This window comes from Prionailurus viverrinus, chromosome B2 (assembly GCF_022837055.1).
Source record: "Prionailurus viverrinus isolate Anna chromosome B2, UM_Priviv_1.0, whole genome shotgun sequence".
In the NCBI taxonomy this organism is placed as follows: domain Eukaryota; kingdom Metazoa; phylum Chordata; class Mammalia; order Carnivora; family Felidae; genus Prionailurus; species Prionailurus viverrinus.
Genome location: NC_062565.1, coordinates 98,933,009 through 98,959,942, shown reverse-complemented (window position 1 = coordinate 98,959,942; position 26,934 = coordinate 98,933,009). Strand labels below are relative to the sequence as shown.

At 41.1% G+C, this 26,934-nt stretch overlaps 1 protein-coding gene across 1 annotated transcript in view; it reads right to left on the bottom strand.

Annotated features, from left to right (window-relative positions):
• LOC125165943 (uncharacterized) overlaps nucleotides 1-26,934 on the bottom strand; it is a 178,628-nt gene that overhangs the window by 27,523 nt on the left and 124,171 nt on the right. The window contains exons 32-36 of the mRNA XM_047859469.1: nucleotides 25,042-25,137; nucleotides 23,821-23,982; nucleotides 11,966-12,195; nucleotides 10,688-10,826; nucleotides 9,121-9,241 (exon numbers count right to left, since the gene is read on the bottom strand). Coding sequence (XP_047715425.1) covers nucleotides 9,121-9,241; nucleotides 10,688-10,826; nucleotides 11,966-12,195; nucleotides 23,821-23,982; nucleotides 25,042-25,137 — 748 coding nt within the window. The remainder of the gene's footprint in view (nucleotides 1-9,120; nucleotides 9,242-10,687; nucleotides 10,827-11,965; nucleotides 12,196-23,820; nucleotides 23,983-25,041; nucleotides 25,138-26,934) is intronic.

Below are 26,934 nucleotides of genomic sequence, written 5' to 3'. Positions count from 1 at the left end.
GCTCCCCTCCCCACCCCGGAACTTAACATAAGAGTGTCCTAGGACTCAGCCCTTGGTTCACCTCCTTTTTTTCTATCTACGCTCACTTCCTTGGCTATCTCATGTAGTCTCATAGCTAAATACCATCCATATGCGGACCACCTTCAAATTGAGATCTAATACTCACTTGGCATCTCTTCTCGGATGTCTAAAAGGGTTTTCTTTTAGTTTTTTAAAATTAATTAATTATACTTTGAGATTGAGAGAGAGGCAGAGGGAGAGTGAGAGAGAGAATCCTAAGCAGTCTTGATCTCACGACTGTGAGATCATGACCTGAGCCAAAATTGAGTTGGATGCTTAACTAACTGAGCCACCCAGGCACCCCTAAAAGGCATTTCAAACATCACTTGTGCATAATTAAATTCTTTATTTTTTTTAAATTTTTTCTTTTAAATGTTTATTTATTCTTGAGAGAGAGACAGAGTGTGACCGGGAGAAGGGCAGAGAGAGAGGGAGACACAGAATCCAAAGAAGGCTCCAGGCTCCGAGCTGTCAGCACAGAGCCTGACACAGGGCTTGACCTCACGAAATGTGAGATCATGACCCGAGCCGAAGTTGGTCGCTTAACCTACTGAGCCACCCAGGCGCCCTAATCTTTGAACTTCTCTCCCTAATTTTCCATCTCAGCTAATGGCAATTCTATTTTCCCAATTGCACAGGTCAAAAATCTTGGGAGTTTTATCATGGACTCTTCTCTTTCCCCCACACCCAACACACAATCCATTAGTAGTTACTTCAAAAACATGCCCTGAATCTGACCACTTAATACTTTCACTGCTCCCAACCTTGTTTGAGCCACCATCTCCCCTTGCTGGGATTATTGTAGTGGCCTCCAAAGCAGCCTCTCCCTTCTTCCATCCTTTTTCCTTTACAGTCCATTCTCAACACAGCAGCCAGAGACACACCATTAACATATGCCAGATCAAAATCTGGGACAGGCACTGCCTCACACTCGGAGCAAACACTAAGAATAGGCCCTGCATGATCCACTCTCTCTCTTTTCACCCTTCCTCTCTGACTTCACCTCCTCCTTCTTTCCCACTCTCTCTCCACTCCGGCTACGGGTCTTTCTGCTTCATAAACATGGTAGGCACACTCTGCTCAAGTCCCTTGGATGGACTGTTCTTCTGTCTGGGATGCTCTTCCCGCAGATACCCACATAGCTAACTCCCTCACCTCCTTCAAACTTTGCTCAATATGTCACTTTCTCCCTGAAGTCTATCCTGACCGTCCTATTTAAAATTGCAATGCGCTCCCTTCAAACCTCCATACGCCATCCTCCTTACTCCATTATTTTCTTACTTCTTGTGTTACTTATTATCTGTGTATCCCCTTCTAGATGATAACCTCCATACGCCTTCAAACCTCCATACGCCATCCTCCTTACTCCATTATTTTCTTACTTCTTGTGTTACTTATTATCTGTGTATCCCCTTCTAGATGATAAACTCCACAAGAGTAAGGAGTTTTACTCCATGACAGTAAGGTTGTACCCCAAAATGGTGTCTAAAATACAGTAGTGTGTAACATACTAGGTGCTCAATAAATAATTGAATGAAAGAATGAATTAGTGTAGGCATAAAGAAGCACCCTTAGGATATATCAAAAATGAATAAAAATGGCTACTTGGGGTGGCAAAAGGGGATCAGTGGTAGCAACTTGATCTCTAAATATGTATATTGTATCGTTTTGAGTTTTAACCAGGTGAATGTTTTAGCTGTTAAAAAAAAATCAAACCTTTGAAGAGGGCACCTTTTGGGTTGAGCACTGGGTGTTGTATGGAAACCAATTTGACAATAAATTTCATATATTGAAAAAAAATCAAACTTAAAAACAACAGGACGGTGCTGGAGCAGTGGAAATATGTCAACACTCCTTAACTTCCATATGGAAGAGCAAAAGCACATGTGTACGTTTAATTACGTTGGGTAGAGCCTACTTCCTTGTGCATGGCCCCGGGGGAGTCTTGAAACAAAGAGAAACCTATGGAGTCAGAGATAGAAGCCAAGCCCTGCCCCACTCCCTTTTCTGCTATGGGGGTTCTGGCCATCAGCAAGAGTACACACAGGGCCACTCCCTGTCGCCAGCTGTTTCTAATTTCAGACGTGATTTCATACTCATACTTTCATTTTTCTGACAGGAGACTCGGTACACACAAGAGGAAACATCCAGCACAATCCTCTCAGAAATGTGGATATGACAATGCAGGAGTACCTGGTATTTGCAATTATGTTGTTTACTGGGTGGTCCTGAGTTTGAAAATGGGGTTCCACGATGCTTCTACAATTGGCTACTTTCCATCACGAACATATAAATCTGACTTTGTTTTTCCTTTAGGACAATAAAGGTGATTAGACATAACACCATTGTCCTGGTACAGCTGAAGTGGAAAATCTAAAAAAAAGTTAATGTGCCTAGAAGTTCACACTTCTTTTTTTTTTTTTTTTTAATTTTTTTTAACGTTTATTTATTTTTGAGACAGAGACAAACAGAGCATGAACAGGGGAGGGGCAGAGAGAGAGGGAGACACAGAATCTGAAACAGGCTCCAGGCTCTGAGCTGTCAGCACAGAGCCCGATGCGGGGCTCGAACCCACGGACCGTGAGATCATGACCTGAGCCGAAGTCGGCCGCTCAACCAACTGAGCCACCCAGGCGCCCCGAAGTTCACACTTCTTAAGATGTTTAAGACTTTTGTACGTCTAAGCTTTGACAAAATGTAGTTCATATATGCTTCAGAAATTTTTCAGACACAGAATTGGATACTTTTTCCAGGGTAATTGAGTGGTAGGTCTCTGGCTTACGGAAAAGCTTGGCAAGGGACCACATCTGCCACATACTTCTGGTTTGGGGACTGTCAGCTGGCAAATGCCCACAGAGCTGGTTTGGGTTTAGCTCTGGGGCTCAGCTGAAGGGGAAGTATTTTACCAGAGTGCTGGAAATCTTCCCACCGTGCTTCTTCCTCATGAGTTCAAGTTCAGACATACAAGTCCATCTGTAGGCAGGCTTCAGGGGAAGCCAGGGAGAATAGAATTCATCCAAGAGAAGTAATTTCTGGCCAAGCGGAGTTGGTGGTCTCTAAATGTGTCTCATTTTCATTGTGTGTTGTGTTTGTGGCTTCTCTGAGATGAAGCAGTTTTTGACACTAGCATGGAGGTGGGAAAGAGACAGCACACTGGGGGTCAAATTAGGGTTTTGTTCTTTCCTCTCATTCTGTGCCCAGGTCCTTTGGCTGGAGGAAACTTTGACTTCCTCCTCGCCAAACCACTTCCCCTCTCTCCCTCTATGAATGCTCCCCCCACCCCTATGCAGCCTCCTCCCTCTAGGAAGCGTATCTTGGTTTGGTAGCATTTCACTTCTCTAACACAACCACCAGCTTCTGTGCCTGAGTGGTTCCTGGGTCCTGAGCCAAGCAGAACTGAAACTTGAAGGCACACAACTGCCAACCAAGGTTGTTCTCCTGACCACCAGGGTTCTCTCAGAAGGTGGGTAGGTTGAAACCTTATTGCTTTAAGCAATGTATTTTGTACTCCTGTGTTTCTCAAACTGCTCCCCAGAACGGTTGAGTTGATGATAGATATTCCCAAGGGGAGAAAAGGGTTCTGTGGTCAAATAAAGGTAAAGAACATTTCATACTCTCTCTCCTGGAGATTTACAGTGCACAGTAGGATAGTAAAGGCTCTGAGGTCTAGAGCAAAGAAATCTTTTTAGCATTATTTACCACAAGTTTCCCAAACTTCTTTGACAACAAATAAAACCTTTCCCCCACAACCCCTGCAAAACGCAGTAGAAATCCTCTTATCCAATCAAGACTAAGAGTTGGTTGATCAAAAGAAGTCTGATAAACCAGAGAATGCTTAAAAAATGACATGTAGTACCTTAAACATTTTATTTAACTTAAAAATACATAAATATACAAACATTTGCCAATTTTCTAATATAGAACTTAGGTCTTTCCTTTGTATGTGCCCACACATTGGAGTTCTGTACTATCTTTCTTTTATAAACCATAACACATAGTACATGGTCTACAACTCCTAGTGTGTGTTTTGTTGTGTTTGCTTGTTTACTTGTTTCTTTCTTTTTATGAAGAAAAAATAAAAAGACCATGAAAAAATCCAAATGTGTCATTTTTTAAGGGCAGTTTTAAGTCCATAGAAAAATTGAGCAGATGGGTACAGAGAGTTCCCATATATTCCCTGGCCCCTTCACCTCCAACACACAGCCTCCCCAACTATCAACATCCCACACCAGTGTGTTATGTCTGTCATAACTGATGAGCATACACTAACATGTTATTATCACCCAAAGTCCATAGTTTACATTACAGTTCACAATCTTGGTGAAACTATGGGTTTGACAAATGTATAATTGGCGTCTATCCACTATTATATTATCATAAAGAATAGTTTCACTGCCCTAAAATCCCTGTGTTCTGCCTGTTCATCTTTCTCTCCCCTCTAACCCTTTGGAAACCACTGATCTTTTTGCTATCTCCACGGTTCTGCCTTTTCTCGAATGTCATATGGTTGGAATCATGCAATGTGTAGCCTTTTCAGGTGGGCTTCTTTCACTTAGTAATGTGCATTTTTATCCTTGTCTTTTCATGGTTTGATAGCTCATTTCTTTTTAGCATTAAATAATATTCCATTGACTGGATGTACCACAGTTTATCCATTTCAACTTGTCTTTTTTTTTAAGTTTATTTATTTAGAGAGAGACAGAGAGACAGAGCGAGATAGAGAGAGAACAAGAAGGGGAGGGGCAGAGAGGAGAGATAGAATCCCAAATAGGCTCCATGCCATCAGTGCACAGCCTGATGCAGGGCTCGATAATGACCTGAACCAAGATCGGGAGTTGGACGCTTAACCAACTGCACCACCCAGGCACCCCTCAACTCGATTTTTACTGAGAAGATCTCTTTTTGTACTCCCATTTCATTGGTTTATATAATACTTAATTAAATTACCCACACACAATGACAAATAAAAGTGGCATAAACCGGTTTGAAGCAAACAATGATCAGTGAAGCTAGGTAAACACAGGCAATCCAAAGACTGTGATTAATGACTATTTTGCTGGCTTGTGTTAAGAAGGGAATGGGAAGCTTCAGGCAGCCTGGGAGTCTGTTAGTGCAAGGTGCATGAGAGAACTCCTGCCCTAGAATGTTGGGGAACTTGTGTTCTAGGGCACACTGCTGGGAATGCTGGCCTCGGCCACCCTCTTTTAAGTGTTTGGATTGTGCTTCCCTTAAGCAAAACATTTTTGTCCACTCACTGTTAACATATGTATATTTGTGTATTTCTAACTACCTACAACACTATCACTGGCTAATACTGTATAGTATGATGTACTCAGGGCCAGGCTCATTAACAATGAGAATGGAGCTCAGTCTACATTCCTAGAGTTTTCTTGACCTTTTGAAATTTTTTGTCTGACTTCTTATCAGATGTGGTTAACTTATCTTTTTTAACCTCATACTGTGGCTGAAGATAAGCATGTACCAGGATTAGAAATGTCTTTACTATTACTTTTTTCTTTTTTTTTTTAAATTTTTTAATGTTTATTTTATTTTTGAGAGAGAGAGACAGAGTGTGAGTGGGGGAGGGGCAGAGAGAGAGGGAGACACAGAATCTGAAGCAGGCTCCAGGCTCTGAGCTGTCAGCACAGAGCCTGATGTAGGGCTCGAACTCACAAAACCATGAGATCGTGACCTGAGCTGAAGTTGGATGCTTCACTGAGCCACCCAGGCACCCCTGTCTTTACTATTTCTTAGTGCTTGCTTATGGATTGCCTCCAAGTGGTCACTTCAGGACACCTCAGTGTGTAGTGTGACATGTGACTTCTTACATATGGATTTAATCTACTTAGAAGTTTTAATATTTTCTTCCCACACTCCTGGGATATACGCACTCCACTTTGGAGACTGCTGACCTTATAAATGTTCAGAGAAATTGAGAAAATCAATTAAAAATGACTTGAATGCTAAAATGCTAAATATGGAGAATAGCAGAGCCTTTTTGAATCAGTGGAACCCATCTCTATGCTAAGCCAAGCCCTGAGGCTGAATAAGATTGTCTGGAGCTGCTTTTTAAAGCTCCCAGGGGAGCACTAGTTCAGCTATCACAAACCAACACTGGACCAGGTGTGGCTGCTGCATTTTCGGATGCTCACTGACAAACTGGAAACCCATTCAGAAGCTCTAGAAGAAGACTAAGCTCCAAGACAAGGTGGGAAAGAGGGAAAAGATAGAGAAGTATTAGAGGGCTGATTTCTGGCAGGCACAAACATAGACACCAGAGTTGTCCAACAGGGAAAGAGGAGACCCTGAGGGAAGGACAAGAGCCTGGCATGTCCCCTGGATCTCAATAGTCTCCATTCCCAACTCCCTCTGTAGAAATCCCTAACCCCAAGGTAACCTTGACCTCAAAGGGCGGCCCGTGTCGGAAGCCCCATCCACTATGACTGCTTTTTGCCACTGAGATGAGCAGTAGGAAGGTGGAGATTCCAAGGTTTTATTGCCTTCTTCGAAGTTTCCTAGCCCACAGAGGTCTCAGGAAGACTACACTGAAGAACACCGGGCACACAGTGGGGACGCCATCACTTGCACTGAGGGAACTCACTACAGGAGGATACTCACATTGAGTCAACAATAAGAAAACACCCTCACTATTGGCATTTACATGTACATGAGTACAGAATTTGAACAAGAGTTTACAATTGGCCAGTACACTCAAGCCAAAGTAAGTTTTGATAATATCTTTTTTTTAAATTAACGTTTATTTATTTTTGAGACAGAGAGAGACAGAGCATGAACGGGGGAGGGTCAGAGAGAGAGGGAGACACAGAATCTGAAACAGGCTCCAGGCTCTGAGCTGTCAGCACAGAGCCCGACGCGGGGCTCGAACTCACGGACCGCGAGATCATGACCTGAGCGGAAGTCGGACGCTTAACCGACTGAGCCACCCAGGCGCCCCTAAGTTTTGATAATATCAATGTTAGCACCGTTAAAAATAACTCCACCCCAGAGCGAAAGCATAAGAGACTCTTAAAACCTGAGAACAAACTGAGGGTTGATGGGGGGTGGGGGGGGTAGGTGATGGGCATTGAAGAGAGCATCTTTTGGGATGAGCACTGGGTGTTGTATGGAAACTAATTTGACCATAAATTTCATATATTAAAATAAATAAATAAATAAATAAATAAATACAACTCTACCTTGCCCCTCTGCCTAACTCCCACCAGCCCCTTATGGAGGCTCTTTCCAAGCACAGCTGACAGCACCCTGCACAAGGCAGCACACAGAGCCACAAAGCAAAAAAGCTTTGTCCCTTGCCCCGCATCTGGGTGTCTCATTAAACCACAGCCTGAAACATGAAGATGGTTGCACCTGCTGTGCACTTGTGGATTTTCTCCCAAGACTCAGAGGGGAGTTGCCTGGAAGCAGCCATCACAGCACAATAACACGTGCTTTTTGTGTCTTGTTAAATGTTCTGTAAATGAAGATCAACCACACTCAGCTTTCTGGTGACATTCAGCTCTCTGGTGACACCCCTAGCCGAGAAGTGGCTTGCCCTCTCACTGCACAGCCTTCTGCCAAAGCCCTGTTTATAGAATTCAATTACTCGAAGCACTGATAAAATGACAATGTCTTAGGTGAGGACAGATGTTATTAATTAACATTATAATGTCTGTGGACTTTGTCTCAAGAAGAAAATCTAATTTAGTTTGCTAGTCAAACAACCCCTCCATGGTTCAAAGGTTGTGAATTTTCCTACAGAATTAGTAGGAGTTAGGAGTAGACAGTTCAGACAGGACCAGCTACGTAATCTATGGCACGCTGTGCAAAATAAAAATGCAGGGCCTCTTTTCCAAAAAGCAGGGAAGAAAAGCACCATTACAGGCACTAATATATAGTGTTTTCTTTCTTCTGCAGTCTCTTTCTTGACCTGTCATGGTGTTTTTATTTGTTTTTAATGTTGTACTCCCTAGGCATGGGAATGCTTGTGAAGAGAGTGAGACACTCACTCCGAGGAGCTCTACCCTGTGACTAGGAGCATGAGTGCCTGTGTAGCTACTGAACTGAGGTTCTGTGCCCTGGCCAGGGGTGGAGAAGTTGAACCAGGCATCTTTCCTTCCCAGGGGCCCACTGTGGACAGGCAATCCCAAGGGTATTGTAGCCTCTGTCCTGGGATATTGTACAAATCTAAGGATAGGCAATAGGCTTGCTCCCACCGAGTCACCCATTAGATGTACCATGGTGTTGCCAGACTAGGGTCATTGAGATATTACTAGGTACACATATCCCCATTCTCCTCCTGCTCAGCAACCGTCCCCCCTCCCCGGAGTGGAGGGCAGCAGCAATGGCCTGGTGGGGATGGTGAGGGGGAGATTAGGGGCGCCCAGGGTACTAGAGAGCAGACAAATAGGTAGCTGAGAGCCATTCGGCAAGGTGGGGAGGCAGTAAGAAGCAGGACTTCATGTAAGGCAAGGCTCCAAGTCTTGGTGCATTCTCCATTGACTCCCTGGATTCCACTTACAAAACACAAACTCTTAGTCAAAATTAAGAGTTTCAAGATGGCAGCCATAGAACATTAAGCCCCAAGTACCCCTGAATCCTGTGTGAGTGTGAAGATCACATGTCCATGAAGTGACCCTGACTTTAGAGCTCAAATGAAAGGAAATAATTTTGATTACCTTCCCACCCCAAATACATGTGTTTGTAAGATTTTGACATTTATATGTTATATATATGTATAATACATACGTGCACTTAAATATATTACAAGTAAGAAAAGCTTATATGTTTTCCCCATTTCAACTTTATTTCAGTTATGAGTTAATCAACAGAGCTGAAACTGAACTTAACAAATGTTTTCTATTTAAAAGATTTTAAGTGGAAGGAAATATGTCAAAATGTTAATAGTTCTCTCTGGGCCAAGTTATTAAAAAGTAATTTTTATATCATTGTGTGGACATTATAGTACCTTTTTACCATGAAAATGACACATGGATTGCTTTCATAATTAGGAAAAAACCAATAAATGCTATTTTGTAAAGTAATAAAATAAACATACTTTACCTGTAGGGAGAGTACCCTGGTCCTTGGACTTTTCTGATACAACCAGTGCTCTTTCTCTCTTAACTTTTCTTAATACTTCCTGGATCATATGAATTTCAAGATTTTCCAGAAGCTTCTGAAGCTAGAGTAAGAAGTTTGAGTCACTTTCTACACTCAGCTTATACTCTAAGCTCCCAAGTCACATTCCTGCAGAAGGGTCTGGGATTAGGTGCTGTCCCTTAGCTACTCTCTCCCGGGGAAGACAAAAGGGTTCCTTTCTTGGATTTCTAAGTACTTCTGTGACCGTAGATATACCTCTTTGGGGATCAGCATCTTTTCCTGGTCCACATCCCCACTGATAAAACATAACCTTTTATTTATTTATTTTTATTATTTCATTTTATTTTTTTAAACCAAGTTCTGCTAAATTGCAAAGTGCTCAATGTCTGAGGTGACCTCATGTGTTTGGGGGTCTCTAAATGTGGCCAGGAATTTCATGAGCTGTTGTTACAAGAGAAACCCCTGGGCCTGAAACTTGATTTAGATATCCAGAGGGATTTCATGAGAAGATTAAAATTCTAAACATGACCAATAGAAAATTTTCCCAATAACCATGAACCCTTACTTTATCCATTATGCTTGTTGGGCCCACATTTCTCCCTGTCAGAGGACCCCAGGTACTAGAGAGAACCAGGATTCAGAAGGGTAGGCAAGGGGATTCGGGACTGGGATGTGTGTATGTTGGAGGCGGGGGTGCTGAATTCTCCTTGATGTTCAGGGGACGTGAATCTCTGCGTTGACACTCAAACAGCTAGAGGTTTTGTTTGCCTGTGACAGTGAGCACAGCCACATTGGGTCTATGTCCTAGGACAAAGGTAAACAAACACTTGGGAAAACAGCCTCTCACATAGATCATCTAGCATACACCAAATGGATTAGTGCATAAATTGCGTGGTCTTACTCTCAGAAAAAAAAAATCACAGGAGCTATTTTAAATACATTCCATTGCCATGGGTGTGGGGGGGGGGGCAGATAATTGTGTGCCAGATTTTATGGGTTTTTTTTCAGTTTATTTATTTGTTTTGAGAGAGACAGAGACAGTGCGAGTGGGGGAGGGGCAGAGAGAGAGTGAGAGAGAGAATCCTAAGCAGGCTCTGCCCTGTCAGAGCAGAGCCCCACGTTGGGCTCGAACTCATGAACTGTGAGATCATGACCTGAGTTGAGATCAAGAGTCAGACGCTCAACCAACTGAACCACGCAGGTACCCCTAGATTTTATGTTTAAGATGCTAGTGGTTATGTTCTCTATCACAGTCTTTTTTTGTGTGGTAGTCCACCTTAATTTGAGGAAAATCAAAATATGAAGATTCAGACTTACAAAATGTGAACATTAGGGGTAGTTATTTGCTTAATCAAAGCCCTACATGCCTTTAGGTACTTAGTTCCTTCTGAGCCTGTTCAGTGATTTACACACCTACAATCTACACTTAATGTCTTAGAAAAAAAACCACTTGGGTGTATCTGTAGTATTACATGCTTATGCCATAAAGCAAATTTTCAAAGTCAAATTCAAAATGGCTCCTGCATACCTGTTGAATTTTTATTTCAATTTCTGAAGCTCCTTCAGGGGGAAGAATAGACTGACTACTTATTATGAGATCTTCAAATTCATCTTCTTTCCCCATCCGCCTAGCTATAGCTTTCATGCTGGGGTAGAGGATGTCAGTTCTATTAAAGAAGAGAGACCAAAATTAGTAAACAAACATATTTTTTCTCATTCAGATTCTCTGACAATTATTTTCATTCATGTTCTGTCTCCTGTCATCATGTATAAACCTCCCAACCCATTTTAGATACTCACATCGACATCTAAATTCACTATAGTTGTTGCACCCTTAGTCAATATTAAATCCTAGGCCTTTTCCCACTGGGCACATTTAATTTTAGTCTTCATTTAGTCTTCAAAATATTGACAAGTTTTGGGGCACCTGGGTGGCTCAGTCGGTTAAGCAGCCAACTCTTGATTTCAGCTCAGGTCAAGATCTCATGGTCTGTGAGTTCAAGCTCTGCATCAGGCTCTGCACTGATAGTGCAGAGCCTGCTTGGGATTCTTTTTCTCTCTCTCTATGCCCCCCCCCCACTTGTGCTATCTCTAAAAATAAATGAATAAACTTTAAAAAAATTGATAAGTTTTCTCATTCCCTAGTTACCAGGAAAGCTGACTGTGATAATTCATAAAATAGACCACAAGGACTATGGCACCAAAGAGAATCTTCTTATGCCCAGTAAGGTCCAAGGATGGTAAATGCTTGTTTGATAACAGACACATGGAAGAGGCAACATATCTTTTCTGACAGCTAATTCATCCCAGGCAGAGCCTGAAGTGTGAAAACACCCTACCATCCCACAGACCTAAGATCTCATGTTGCACCATATTATACCTCTGGCCGTAGTGGGTGAAACTCTCAGAGACTCAGCACTTGGGTCTAATGGGGTAGAAAGTAGGGAAGAGTTCACAGCAGCAGCATCTCCCTACCCAGTGCTTGCTGGGATCCTATGAACTAAAAAAGCTTAGAGTCAGCACCATGGGAACACTTGAGAAGCACAAGTTCCCAGGGACAGAACTCTGGGTAAATGATGTACAGTATTGCTTAGTGGAACCCAGCACTGTCCCTGAATTCAGTAGAACCCAGCTTTTCCTGTAAAGCACTGTTTATAGAGACATATTGTCCAGCTTCCTCTGAGCTCGGTGGGGCTGGGCATACCAGAATTCATGGACCAAATCTCTCCCTCAGAGCAAGGGGCAGGAATGTGCCAAGCCTCAGATTCCACTTGTCCATGAGAATTTCCACCTTAGCAACACTTACCCGTAGAGTTCTGAGAACTGGTTGTGGAGGGAGACAGAACTGCCGTCCTGGCCTTGCAGTTTGAGCTGGCCCCAGTGGTCCTTCAGCACTTCCAGCTGCTTCCACAGCACCAGAAATGATCTCAGGAAAGCAAGAGACATCATCGTGTTGCATGGGCCCCTCAGCAGCTCGGAGACCTTGGGGCTGCTTTGGAACTGACTTCTGAATCCTGGCACTCTGGACAAATCTGGCTGAAAGCATTATAGAAATTCTTCTTTATTGATCATAGGTCAATATGCGATGACATTTTACATGCAGCCCATGCAGAATGAACATTTTGGAGAAGGTCTGTTCTCCCCAGAAGGAATGGTTTGCAGGCCTATAGCACATTTAAAGCTTAGAGAGAGTAAGCATTCTTCCTAAATAGACAGTATACAGAAAAGAGGGAAATGTCTCCATTTCAGCTTCCTGCTTGGGTCTTGAACCACTCATTTTAAAAACTCTTTACTTGGGTACTAACATTTTATCTGCCTTTGAAAAACAGAGCCTTTCATGTTCAGCCTCTGCATTCTGGAAAGTGCCCTTCAACACACTTGAGATTTAATTCCCCATCACGGTGGAGCTGTAATAAAACCTTAAATAAGGGATTTTACTCATTTTGTGGGTGAAGAAATGGAAACTTAAATTTACCTTATCTCCTATTCCTTCTCCCATCCTTTAAAACTTCACATGTCTCTTAATTTGAATTCATTATTCAATAGGCAATTATACTTTAGGATTATTTGTTCATTCATTCATTGGTGCTTTCCTTAAGTGTTTGTTGAGGGACTGCTATGAGCCCTGGAGAATTAGAGGGAACAAGGTTTTCAGGTCCCCTCTCCGGCAGCCAGTAGTGTGAGGTCCAGGGTCACCCAGAGAGTGAAAGACAAAATGGGGACCTGTGTCCAGGAACCTCAGCCTGATGACAGTGTCTCAGTCACAGGAAAAGGAATATTCCTTTGCAGAAAAGGTGGCAAACCTGGATCATAATGTTATGACAAGAAGGGCCTCAGAGAACATTCAGGTAACAGCACCTCAGACACTCAAGTTTCTTGGCTCAGAACAGGAAGAACCACCACCTAGTGTAACTGGATCCCAGATCAGTACTAGTAACATATCTAAAGAAAGGCGTGGCTGCCAGAAAGAGGCTTGGTCAGAGGCAGAGTTGGCCAGCCAGACCCAGGGGACAGCCAGCAGCTCCTGCACACAGCTGACAACCCCTCAAGTGACCTACCTACTCAACAGCAAGCTAACCCAGGCACTTCCAGATTTGCTTTATCCTCAGAAAATTTTCACCAAATGACATCTTATGCAGTGGCCAAAAATATTCAACAGACCAAGGGTGAACATGGTGACTGGGAGGGGGCAGCGTAGAGGCCATGTAATTGGCCCCCTCTGCTCAAAAAGCCCTAGTATGCTCCTTTTAAAGGGCTTGTGTGCAGTTTCACCCAAAGACCCAGTTAAAAAATGCCAGTTTAAAAAGCGCCTAGACTATATGTGAAGGCGATTTATTTGCTGATCTAAAAGCATCTGCTGGAGGAGCAGGGGCAGTTGGACTTTCCCCAGAGATGAAGGATGCCACTGGCAGATGCCAATATTTCACTCTCCACCTATCCTGCTAGCACAGGTGGGTGAACTCAGATGCAAAATCCTCTCCGCCACCACCTTGCTAAGACAAGCGGGGCGATGGACTGTGGCACTATCTCCTTTGCCTTGCTGAAGCCAGAGCAGGCACCAGTGCCAACACTTCCCTGCTCCCCAGCTGGGGCAGGCAAGAGCAAGCAGTAGCAGCAGTCTCCCACTCCCGAACTAAAGCTGGTTGGTGAGCACAGGTGGCTGCAACACTCCCCCACTCACTGGTTGGGGCTGGCAACTGTGAGCAGTCCTGGCATTTTTCTGCTCTGAGCCTAAAGCCAGAATATGCACCCAGACAAGGCACTCTCCTGCTGCATTCCTAAAACCCCTGGGCACATGCAGTCAAGACCCTTTCCTGCTGCCTTTCTAAGCTGGAGAATGTGCCCCACCCCCTACACTCTCTAGCTGCTTAGTTAAGCCAGTGGATATGTGCAATCCATACAGAGGATGCTCCTTGACTGCCTGGCCCTCACGGCCAAGGGGGCTGACATTCCTGAGCTCCAAGGGAATATAAGAATCAGAAAGACAGTACTTGGCAGGCCACCACTCCAGGGCACTGCAGACAGCCAACTGAGACACAACCTTGCCTTCCTGTGACAAAAGCCCATTTACTTATCCTGGGACTTCAGGCTGAGGAACAGGCTTCAAGTTTTCCATACATCTAGAGGCTACAGAAGTGCTCCTAGGGAACATAAGCAGGAAGACACCATCCTTGTGCACCCCCTTCACCTCGATACAGCTCAGTAAGACCTCACAGAAAGGAGTTTATATACTCGTCTAGAGTCCCACATTTTGCAACTGTCACCCAAGGACACCTTCAGATCTTTTGGTTTGGAGGCAGCAGGGATTATGACTGTGGCCCCACAAGACTATATTTGCATATTTTAAAAGCTGCTACCTGAGGGTCTGACTTTCGATTAGCCTGAAACTTGGTGCTAAATGAAATTCCTCCCCTTAGAACACTGACAGGCTCTGGTACATCTCGACCATAAGGACATATCAATAATAAATCAAGTTGATCAGACAATCACAAAGTCGCAAGAAACAACCAAGAGCTAGGGCAAGGTTGAATGAGAACTTTTCATCAACTGCACAAGAGCTTGCCAAGGCTGAGAGAGGTAACTGTCTGGCCTAATACATAGAAACAAACACAGAGAGTCAAGAAAAGTGAGGAAACAGAAAAATATGTTCCAAATGAAAGAATAAGATAAAACCTCAGAAAAAGGTCATAATGCTATGGAGATAAGGATTCTATCTGATAAAGATTCAGGGTAATGGATGCTTACCAAACTTGAGAGAGGAATGGATTTACATAGTAAGGACTTCAACAAAGAAATAGAAAATATAATAGTATGAAACAGGAGTCCTAGAGCTGAAGAATATAATAACTGAAAAATACACTAGAGGGGTTAAACATCAGACTGGATGAAGCAGATGAACAGGTCAGCAAGCTGGAATACAAAGTAATGAAATTCACCCAGACAGAGCTGCAAAAGGAAAAAGGAATTTTAAAAAATGAAGATAGCTTAAGGGACCTATGAGACAACATCGAGCAGAATAACATTTGCATTATAGAGGTCCTAGAAAGAGAAAAGAAAGAGAAATGGGCAGAAAACTTATTTGAAGACATAATGATTGAAAACTTCCCTAACCTAGGGAAGGAAACAGATATCTAGGTTCAGGAATACCAGAGAGTTACAAATAAGATGAACTCATTTTAATTAAAGTGTCAAAACTTAAAGAGAGAATCTTAAAAGCAGCAAGAGAAAATTTATTATTTACAAGAGAAACACCATAAGGCTATCAGCAGATTTCTCAGCAGAAACGTTGCAGGCCAAAAGAAAGTGGCATGATATATTCAAAGTACTGAAAGGCAAAAACTTCCAACCAAGAATGCTCTACCTAATGGTTATCATTCAGAATTGAAGAAGAGAGAGAATTTTTCAGGCAAAAGCTAAAGGAGTTCATCATTCCTAAACTGGCCTTACAAGGAATGTTAAATGGACTTCTTTAAGCAGAAAAGAGATGTCACTAATTAATAACAAATATACATACAAAAGTAAAAATATCACTGGAAAAGGTGAATGTATAGTAAAGATAATGAGTTAATCACTTATAAAGCTACTATGGAGGTTAAAAGACAAAAGTAAAATTAACTAAAACTACAATGATTAGTTAAGAGATACATAAAATAAAAATATGTAAAATATGATATCAAAAAACATAAAATGTGAAGGGGTGTGGTAATAAAAACATAGAGTTTAGAACATGGTCAAATTTAAGTTGCTATCAACTTAAAATTGATAGTTATATACATAGGATGATATATGCAAGCCTCAAAATAACTGTGTAGCAAAAACTCGTATTAACTACATAAAAGAAGATGACAAAGGAAACTAAACATAACACTGAAGAAAGTCATCAAGCCAGAAGGGAAGAAAGAAAGAAAAAAAGGAAGGAACAGAAAGGAACTACAAAAACAGCCACTCAACAAGTAACAAAATGGCAATAAGTACATACCATCAATAATTAAAATAAATGCAAATAGGCTAAATTCTCTAATAAAAAAACATAGAGTGGTTGAATAGACAGAAAAGCAAGGCATATTTATATACTACCTATAAGAGACTCACTTCATAAGTAAGGACACACACTGACTGAAAGTGAAGGGATGGAAAAAGGTTATTCCATGCAAATGGAGATAAAAAAAAAAAGCTGGTGTAGCTTTAAACAAAATAGACTTTAAAGCAAAGACTATAATAAAGGAAAAGCATTTCTAAATATATATTCATCCAATGTAAAGCACCAAAAATATAAAATAAATATTAAGAGACCTAAAGGGAGAAATTGACAGCAGTACAATAATGGTAGGGGACTTTGACATCCCACTTACATCAATTGATAGATCATTCAGACAGAAAAATCAATAAGGATACATTGGCCTTAAGTGATAGAAAGAAAGCCCAAGTTAGTAAAAGGAAGATATAATAAAAATCAGAGCAGAAATAAATGAAATCAAGACTAAAAAGATAATTTTAAAAAATCAATAAAATAAAGAGGTGGTTCTTTGAAAAGATAAACAAAATTGACAAACCCTTAGCTAGACTCACCAAGAAAAAAAAGAGAGAGCTTAAAGAAATAAAATCAGAAATAAAAATCAGAAGTTACAACTGATACCACAGACATACAAAGGATCATAGAGACAATTATTAACAATTATACACAAATAAATTGTACAACCTAGAAGAAATAGACAAGTGCCTACAAATTTACAATCTTCAAAAACTGAATCATAAAAAAAAACCAAAAAACAAAAAAATCAAAATAGACCAGTTACCAGTAAGGAGATTAAATCAGTAATCAAAAACCTCCAAACAAAGAAAAGTCCAAGACCAGACAGCTGGTGAATACTACCAAACATTCAAAGAAGATTTAATATCTATCCTTGTCAAACACTTCCAAAATATTAAAGAGGAGGGAATGTTTCCAAACACATTTTATGAGGCCAGCATTACCTGATACCAAAAACAGACAAGGACATCACCCCCTCCAAAAATCATTACAGGCCAATATCCCTGATTAACACAGATACAAAAATCCTCAACAAAATATTATCAAACCAAATTAAACAATACATTAAAAGGATCATACACCATGATCAAATGGGATTTATTTCAGGAATGCAAGCATGGTTCAACATCCACAAATCAATCAACATGATACACCACATTAATAAAATGGAGATAAAAATCATGATCATCTCTACAGACACAGAAAAAATATTTGAAAAAACTCCCATTCATTTATGATAAAACTCTCCACAAAGTAGGTAGAGAGGAAATGCTTGTCAATGTAATAAAGGCCATATGTGACAAACCCCCAGCTAGTATACTCAATGGTGAGAAGATGAAAGTTTTTCCTTTAATATCAGGAACAAGACAAGAATGCCCACCTTCCCCACTTTTATTCATTATAGCATTAGAAGTCCTAGCCAGAGCAATTAGGCAAGAAAAAAAAGAAATAAAGGCATACAAGTTGGAAAAGAAGAAGTAAAACTATCACTGTTTGCAGATGACATGATACTATATGTTGAAAACCCTAAAGATTCCACAAAAGAACATTAGAATAAATGAATCTAGTGAAGTTTCAGGGTACCAAATTAATATACAAAAATCTGTTCCATTTTTATACATTAATAACAAACTATCAGAATGAGAAATTGAGATTACAATCACACCAAAAAGAATACTGAAGAATAAACCTAACTGAGGAGGTGAAAGACCTGTACACTGAAAACTATAAGTTGTTGTTAAAAGAAATTCAGGAAGACACTAATAAGTGGAAAGATATTCCATGCTCATGGATTAGAAGAATTAGTATTGTTAAAATATTCATACTACACAAAGCAATCTACAGATTCATGCAATCTCTATCAAAATTCCAATGGCATTTTTCACAGAACTAGAACAAATAATTCTAAAATTTATATGGAAGCACAAAGGACCCCCAAATAACCAAAGTAATCTTGTTGTTGTTGTTGTTGTTTTTTTTTTTGAGAGAGAGAGAGAGAGTAGGGGAAAGAACAGATGTGGAGAGAGAGAGAGAGAGAGAGAGAGAGAGAGAGAGAGACAGAGAGAGAATCTTAAGAAGGCTCCATACCCAGCATAGAGCCCAATTCAGGGCTCAATCTCACGACTGTGAAATCATGACCTGAGCTGGAATCAAGAGTCAGAGCCTTCACCTGCTGAGCCACCTAAGCACCCTAAGACCAAAACAATCTTGAGAAAAACAAAGCTAGAGGAGGTATCATGCTCCTTGATTTCAAACTACACTACAAAGCTGTAATAATCAAATAGCATGGTATTGGCATAAATATAAACACATAGGTCAATGGAACAGAACAGAGAGCCCCAAAATAAATCCATGTATATATGATCAATTAATTTGTGACAAAGTAGGTAAGAATATAGAATGGGGAAAGGACTGTCTCTTCAATAAATGGTATTGGGAAAACTGGACAACTACATGTGAAAATTAAAACAGACCACTATCTCGCACCATATAAAAAATAAACTCAAAATGTATGAAAGACTTGAATATAAGGCCTGAAACTTAAAACTCCTAGAAGAAAACATAGGCAGTAAGATCCTTAACATTGGTCTCAGTAAGGGGCATCTGGGTGGCTCAGTCAGTTAAGCTTCTGACTTCGGCTCAGGTCATGAACTGACTGTTCATGGGTTCAAGCCCCACATCGGGCTCTATGCTGACAGTGCAGAGTCTGAAGCCTGTTTCAGATTCTGTGTCTCCCTCTCTCTCTGTCCCTTCCCTGCTTGCACTGTCTCTCTGTCTCAAAAATAAATAAAGGTTTAAAAAAAAAACCCAAAACATTGGTCTTAGTGATATTTTTTGGATCTAACTCCAAAGGCAAGAGAAAAAGCAAGGTAAATAAAAGTAAAAGTAAACAGGTGGGGAAAAAACGTAAACAAGTGGACTACATCAAACTAAAAAGCTACTGCACAGTGAAGGAAGCCATAATAAAACAAAAATGTAATCTACTGAATGGGAAAAAAATATTTACAAATCACATACGTAATAGGAGTTAATAGCCAAAATAGATGAAGAAGTAATACAGCTTAATAATAAAAAAAAAACAGAGAAAAATCATGTTAAAAATTGGTCAGAGGATCTAATAGGTGTTTTTCCAAAGAAACATACAGATGGCCAATAGGCATATGAAAAAATGCTTAACATCACTAAGCACGAGAGAAATGCAAATAAAAACCAGAATGAAATATCACTGTACACCTTTCAGAATAACTATTATCAAAAAGACAAAAAAATAACAAGCATTGGCAAGGATATGGTAAAAAGAGAACCCTTGTGCATAGTTGGTGGAAATGTAAACTGGTGCAGCCACTATGGAAAAGAGTATGGAGGTTCCTCTTAAAAATAGAATTACCATATGATCCAGCAATTCTACTACTGGGTATCTACCTGAAGAAAATGAAAACACTAATTTGAAAAGATATATTCATCTCATGTTCACTGTACCATTATTTACAATAGGCAAGGTACAGAGAAACAACCCAAGTGTTCATTGATGGATGACCAGATAAAGAAGATGTGATTATACACACACATAGAAATATTACTCAGCCATAAAAAGGAATCAAATCTTGCCATTTGTGACAATATGGATGGATCTTGAGGGTATAATGCTAAGTGAAATAAGTCAGAGACAAATGCTGCATGCTTTGATTTATATGTGGAATCTAAAAAACAAAACAAAACCAAGACTCATAGAGACAGAGAACAGATTGGTGGTTGCCAGAGGAGAGGAGGTTTGGGGGACTAAATGAGTAAAGGGGATCAAGAAGTGCAAACTTCCAGTCATAAAATTAAAAAAAAATCATGGGGATATAATGTCTAGTATGGGGAATACGGTCAATAATATTGTATTAACTTTGTATAGTGACAGATGGTAACTAGACTTATTGTGATGATCTTTGCAATGCATACACCAGACACTAATATAGTATTGTATGTCAGTTACATCTCAATTTAAAAAGGCCTTATAAATAAAAAATACACAAAAAACCTCCAAGCTGCCTCTGAGGAACCCAGGGCTCCTGGGACCACAGTTTTAAAGGCCCATGACTTCCATTTTAGAGACTGAGGTCTAAGAGATCACAGCACGGGTTGCACAGCGGGGCCAGGAAACCCAGGGTCCTATCTCACGGGCAGTATATATTCCATTGTCTCCTGTTATCTATGAATATTAAATACTCTTAAATAAAATAAATCATATCATTAAACTAGTTAAAATAAACCATAACTTTAAAGCAAACTTCCCTTGTTAATATATTCATATTAAGAGAAGTCTTCTCTTCCTAAGTGTTTTAAAGGATGGAAGAAGGAACAGGAGACAAGGTAAAGAACAAAGGTGGGGGACAGTGGGGGTGTCAGGGAAGGATGGCAATCCATCAAAAACAGGACTAAGAAATAGTCAACAGAGGGCCCAAAGGCCCAACATGCTTCTTGATCTTGGTACTACTTGGTGCCAACGCTTGCTTTGCAAATGCTCCATCTGAGTGAAACATCTAATTCTGTTGTGGAATTTAGATGGCACATCTAAACACTCTTGCTTTTCCACGAATTTTCCTGAAGTAGGCTGGTGACTCAATTGTAGCCAGTAAGACACAAGGAAAATCTATTACAGGGCTATTAGAAGGTTCTGGAGAGGATTTTCTTTCTTGGTAAAAAGATAAAGCCCTTTAAGGAGAAAGCTTTTTTTGCTCCTGTTTTCATCTTACATGGATGAAGGAGACATTTTGCTGACATACCCATAATGGCAGAGCGGGAGCATAAACCAACCTGAGTGACTGCACCAACCCAAACTGCCTCCTTAAGAGGCAAGTCTAAGGACTTGCTTTGCAAGATTAATACCTTTTGCTAATTTAATTCATGGCTAGTAGGACAACCTGTTACTTATAGCAGGTGCACCCTAATTGGCACAAAAGGGCATCAATCACCTCAAAGGTGGAAAAATCAGAAAAAGCTTCGGAAAGAGTGACGTGGGAGTTGAAACCTGAAGGATAAGTGGGAATTAATCAGATGATGACATAGAGAGGTAGGAGAAGGAAATTTTCCACCAGAGGGGTTAGCTTGCACAAAGTTACTGAGGAAAGAAAGCACGGTACATTTGATAAAATGAAAGAAGTTGAGGGTAGAAATATCAGCAGGAGCTAGGTAGTAAAGGGCTGGTTAAGGCATTTGGATCCTATTCTCAGGACATATGGATGACACTGAAGGGCTGAAAGAGCGAAGGGACATAATCAGGTTTGCATTTTAAAATATTACTCTGGTAAGGGGTGCCTGGGTGGCTCAGTTAAGCGTCAGACTCTTGATTTTGGCTCAAGTCATGATCCCATGGTTTGTGAGTTCAAGCCCCACATCAGGCTTCACACTTTCAGTGCAGAGCCTGCTTGGCATTATCTCTCCTTTTCTCTCTGCCCTTCCCCACTTGCTCTCTCTTTCTCTCAGAATAAAAATAAACTTAAAAAATAAAATAAAAATAAAATAAAATAAAATAAAATAAAATAAAATAAAATAAAATAAAATAATCCTGGTGAATGGCTGGAAGAATGCAAGAGTGAATATAAGGATCTAATTGGAGGTTATGCACATAACCTAATAGTAGGAGATGATGCTGATTCGGGGGTGGTGATGGAAGATGGGGAATAGGAGACAAACTTGAGAGATATTAAAATAACAGGATAGTAAAACTCAGTGTCTGATTATGGGGTATGATAGAGAGAAGTCAAAGATGAGCATCCAGATTTTTTGGCTTGGGCAGTTGGGCAGGTGGTTAACTGAGAGGGAATATGGAAAGAGGAGCAAGTTTTGGGCTGTGAAACAAGCTCACCTGGGGACACAGTGTCTCTGGGGTGGAACAAGGAAGTTGAACGCATGAATCTGACAGGATTGAGATTCAGACAAGACAGGTAGATGGTCATCGCATGAGTTATAGCCAGGAAAGTCATCAGCAGATGAGCGTGCCTAGGGAGCGGCTGTGGAGTGGAACAACGTAGCAGATAAGAGTAGAAGGAAGCTCCAGGGCAGACTGTCAAGTTGGAATGTGGGTTTCCTGCCTCAATAGGCATGTGACTTCGGACACATCATTTAACCTTTCTGAGCTTCAGTATTAAATGAGAATAATTAAAGCATCTATTTCATGGGATTACTGGGAAGATTAAAGAAGCTAATAAGTACTAAAGCATTCTGAAAAGATCTCAGTCATAGCCAACAGTAGTATTAATAGTATTCAGGGGAAACTTCTTGATTAGACACAGAAGGCACAGTGCCCAGGGCCCACAGAATGTTTTAATTTATTTCTTATATTTTTAAATTTTATATAGAGAGAGTGTGAGTGAGGGAGAAGGGCAGAGCGGGGGAGAGAGAGAGAGAGAGAGAGAGAGAGAGAGAGAGAGAGAGAGAGAATCCTAAGCAGGCTTCACGCTGGGCATGCAGCTTGATGTGGGGCTCAATCCCACGAACCTGGGATCATGACCTGAGCCGAAATCAAGAGTTGGATGTTCAACAAACTGAGCTAACCAGACACCCCTTAATTTCTTTTAAAATCAGAGGAAAAGGATACTGAGGCTGAATAAAGTGTTTTAATATATGATATTAATTTTTGTATATTAACACAGTTGTAAACTATAACTGTTAATGCTTTCTTATGGAGGAAAGGGCCTACAAAGACAGAAGTGGCTAGCGTTGTGGAAGTCAAAATGCAGCCCTGCTGGTGGTAGTAGCAGGACAGAACCCGAAAAAACAGTACTTTGAGGATTGGCAGAGGAAGAAGGGAGGCAGGAGGCAGAGGAGAGTCTACGGGGAAGTCTGAGAAGGCATGGCTACCGATGCCAGAGGAAAAGGAGGAAGGGAGCTGTGCTTTGGAAGCCAGCAGCAGGGAGGCTGCAAGAAGGATACACTGTGTCAAATGCTGACAAGGGTCAGGTTGGAGGGGCACTGAAAAGTATCCAGGGGATTTAGTGACAAGGACCATGGTGCTTTTGATGAGGGTGGTCTCAGTGGTGACAAAGCACAGTTTCTGAGGAGTGCGTTGAAGGTGAGGAAATGGAGATGGCTGCTGCAGACATCTCTCAGAAAGTTGGGCTCTCAAAAGGAGGCTCTTTAAATGGGAGCACCAGCTAGCTCACCTTATGTCCAGACAAGTCTCTGTCTGGTTCCCACATATGTGCAGAATTGGTTCCAGTTATGACACCAAGTGAGCCAGGGGCTCTTGCTGCCTTAGAGCTTCAGGGATAAGTCCAGAGGAGGGAGTGCTCACCTAGGAGTCCATAAGGCTAGCTGAGTAACGAAGATGAGAGCCCGGGGTGGAGATGTTCACCCAGGGTCTCTGTCCTACCCCTCCAGTTCTCCCAACTCCAGTCCTAAATGTGTATGACTCACAAGGAAACCCAACCAGTTGGATTATTTGTCCCGTTTGATTTCAATGGACCTCTTACAACCTTTGTTCTGTTTTTAAAACGAAAAGAAATGAATCCACTGCTCCCATGTGGCATTAACCCAGTCTTGGGACCCACTGGAAGAGGCTGTCAGACAAAGGGGGGGGGGGGGGAAGGTCCTTCAGTACACTACAGCACTGACCAATTAGGAAGACTGCTCACCAAGAGTACCTGTGTGTTTTTGTCCAGTGTGTCTTGCTGGGGGGATCCTCCATGATCCTCCATGATCATATGATAGTTGCTCAGAAGCACATCTTCCAAAAGCAGCTGAATGCCCACCAGCTCTCCATGAGCCACCTTCAGATCATGGTCACTCAGCCTACAGAGGCACAGCTAAAAACAAAACAAAATAAAGAACAAAATGAAACAAAACACCCATCTTGAAGATTTCTATGTATCCCTTATACATGATTTTGGGGGAGAAAACTAGGAATAATTGTTTTTTATAAACCCCGCCCTCTCCACTATTAGAAAAATCTGTAAAAATCAGAGTAACATTTCTAGCTGAAAGTCCTCCTTGAACATATCAGACTTTTGGCCTTGTATGGAAGTCCATTTCCCAGCACTTTACAGCGAGTGGTATTTGTATATGGCGAATGCATAGTGTGATATCAATTTTCTTTTGAAAGTACAGATAGAGACACATGTATGCATAGGGAAAGTACTAGAAAAAATAAACCAAAATGTGAACGGTGATTGTCTCCTACTGGGGGAAATATGATTTATTTATTTTTAACCATTCTTACTATGTTACTTTAAAACACCCAACCCTTTTTAATTTTGAGCCTATACAGAAGTAAACTGTAGAGTTCCCACCACCCAGCCCTAAGAACCATCAGCCTGTGGCCAATCCTGCCCCTATCTTCATCACTCTCCACTTCTGTATTATTTCGGAGCAAATTTATGATTGATTTTCATGTTTAATACTTTTCCATATTTTCTATTTTTAAAAATGAAAACACAATATTTGCTTAGGTAATCAGGGAGGAAACACATAATTGAAAGAAATTCTCCTTATGAATCCTGCTTAAAGAGTTCTCTTCCTACCACCATTCACAGGCAGACCGGGAGTTACATACCCCTGAGCTTCCAGCCTGGGTGTTTCTCTAAGAGGTGCAGAGAGTGACTGGAGATGGCTGGTCACTCTCCCAGGTCATTACTGGCCATGAGAATTGCAGCTGAGTCTACAACCAAGGCCCATACCAGCTGAGACCATGATTCTCTTCTGTCATAAGAAAACATGACTCACCTGGTAGCATTGGATTTACAGCTTCATAATCAAACATCCTGCTTATCTCATAAATTATTCACCATTGACCTATGGACCCAATGAAACCTGCTTTGCAGTCTGCATTCAGTTCTTTCTGCCATGAGTGGGAAGAACTATCCTACCTGCATATTATACTCTAGGGTATCTGGGCTGCTACCCATAACTGGAAACAGTCCTCCATCTTCTAGAAATGCTCTCCAAGGGAATAGCACAGATGCCTAAAAGAACCAAAGGAGAAACATGATAATGTTGTACTGTTGTCCACAAATAATAAATATCTTATATGAACAGGATTTCTGTGTCTGTACTCCAAAACAATGTGGGATGATTTATTTATTATATAGAAATAGTTACTGGGGCACCTAAGTGGCTCCATTGGTCAAGTGTCTGACTCTTGATTCTGGTTCAGGTCATGATCTCATGGTTCATGAGATCAAGCCCCACATCGGGCTCTGTGCTGACTGAGCGGAGCCTACTTGGGATTCTCTCTCTCCCTCTCTCTCTCTGCCCCTCTCCTGCTGGTGTGTTCTCTCTCTCTCTCTCTCAAAATAAATAAACATTAAAAAAAAGAAGTAGTTATGGATAGAAAGTCTCTGATGATGTAGAGGAGAGAGTAATATTCTTTTTTTTTTTTTTTCCCCAAATCTGGATAAACAGAAGGGTACTTAATTAAGACTTCAGTGTAACTAGTCAGCACCAGTGTTTGGAAGTTCCAGAATACCATAATAATAATGGGACACAGTTACAATCAACAAAAGTAAACTTATTCAAATGTTTTAGACATAAGGAACGTTAAAATGTTTTCCTTCATCACCATTGTGTTCCAATTCTAGGTGACAATTCAAAGCCAATGCCACAATGTTAATATGTGGGCCTCTGTCTTCTCCATATCACTGTCCAACAGTCAAGGCATCCCCTACTAGTTGTGGCATCACATGCAGGCCTGGACATAGTGGACCTATCCATCTGACTCCATTCTACATTTGCAGATTTGGTACTGGCTTCGGACAATTTCTAGAGTTGGAATTGATTCAGGTAGCCAGAAGCCAGGACACTTCCATCTACCTAATCCCAGGCAACATTTAAAGGCAGTAGGAACAGGACTCATGGTCATGGTCAATCTTGTATTCTAGGACTAAATGAGGGTCAAGGTTTGGGCCAAGAGTCATTGCCTTGTTGCTAGGGAAGGTAAAATGGTAGGACTTACATGGGGTTGGTGTTGGCATTACTTGGCTTAGCTTTGTAACATAAAAAAAATTGCATTGGAGGTTTTGGAGTCAGAAGACTTGGGTTTGTAAGGTGGTTTTATTTTATTTATTTTATTTTATTTTATTTTATTTTAATACATATATTTTTTAATGTTTTTTTTTCAGAGAGAGAGAGACAGAGACAGAGACAGAGTGTGAGTAGGGGAGGGACACAGAGAGAGGGAGACACAGAAACCAAAGCAGGCTCCAGACTCTGAGCTGTCAGCACAGAGCCCGACTTGGAGCTTGAACTCACAGACTGTGAGGTCATGACCTGAGCCAAAGTTGGACACTTAACTCACTAAGCCACCTAGGCGCCCCATGAGATGGCTTTAAATATAGGTGGTCTATAACTTCTTCGATACTTTTCCCTTAAAACGTGGAGTTTAATTCTTTTCCCCTTGAGTGTGGGCTAAAATTAGTGACTCACTTCTAATGAATAAAATATGGCAAAAATTATGGGATGTCACTTATGAAATTAGGTAATAAAAAGACTGTGACTTCCACCTTGGGTTCTGTTTCTTGTTCTCTTTTGAATTGTTTGCTCTGGAGGAATCCATCTGCCATGCTGTGAAGAAGCCCTGTGGAAAAGCCCACATGAATAAGCTTGAAAGTGGATCTTCTGATGCCTCCCGAAAGCCCATGAGTGGGCTTGGAAACAGATTCTCCTCCAGTAGACCCTTGAGATGAGTACAGCCTGGGCCAATACCCTGATAGTAGACTGGCGAGAGATCTTGAGCCAGAATTACATAGTAAACTGCTCCCAGA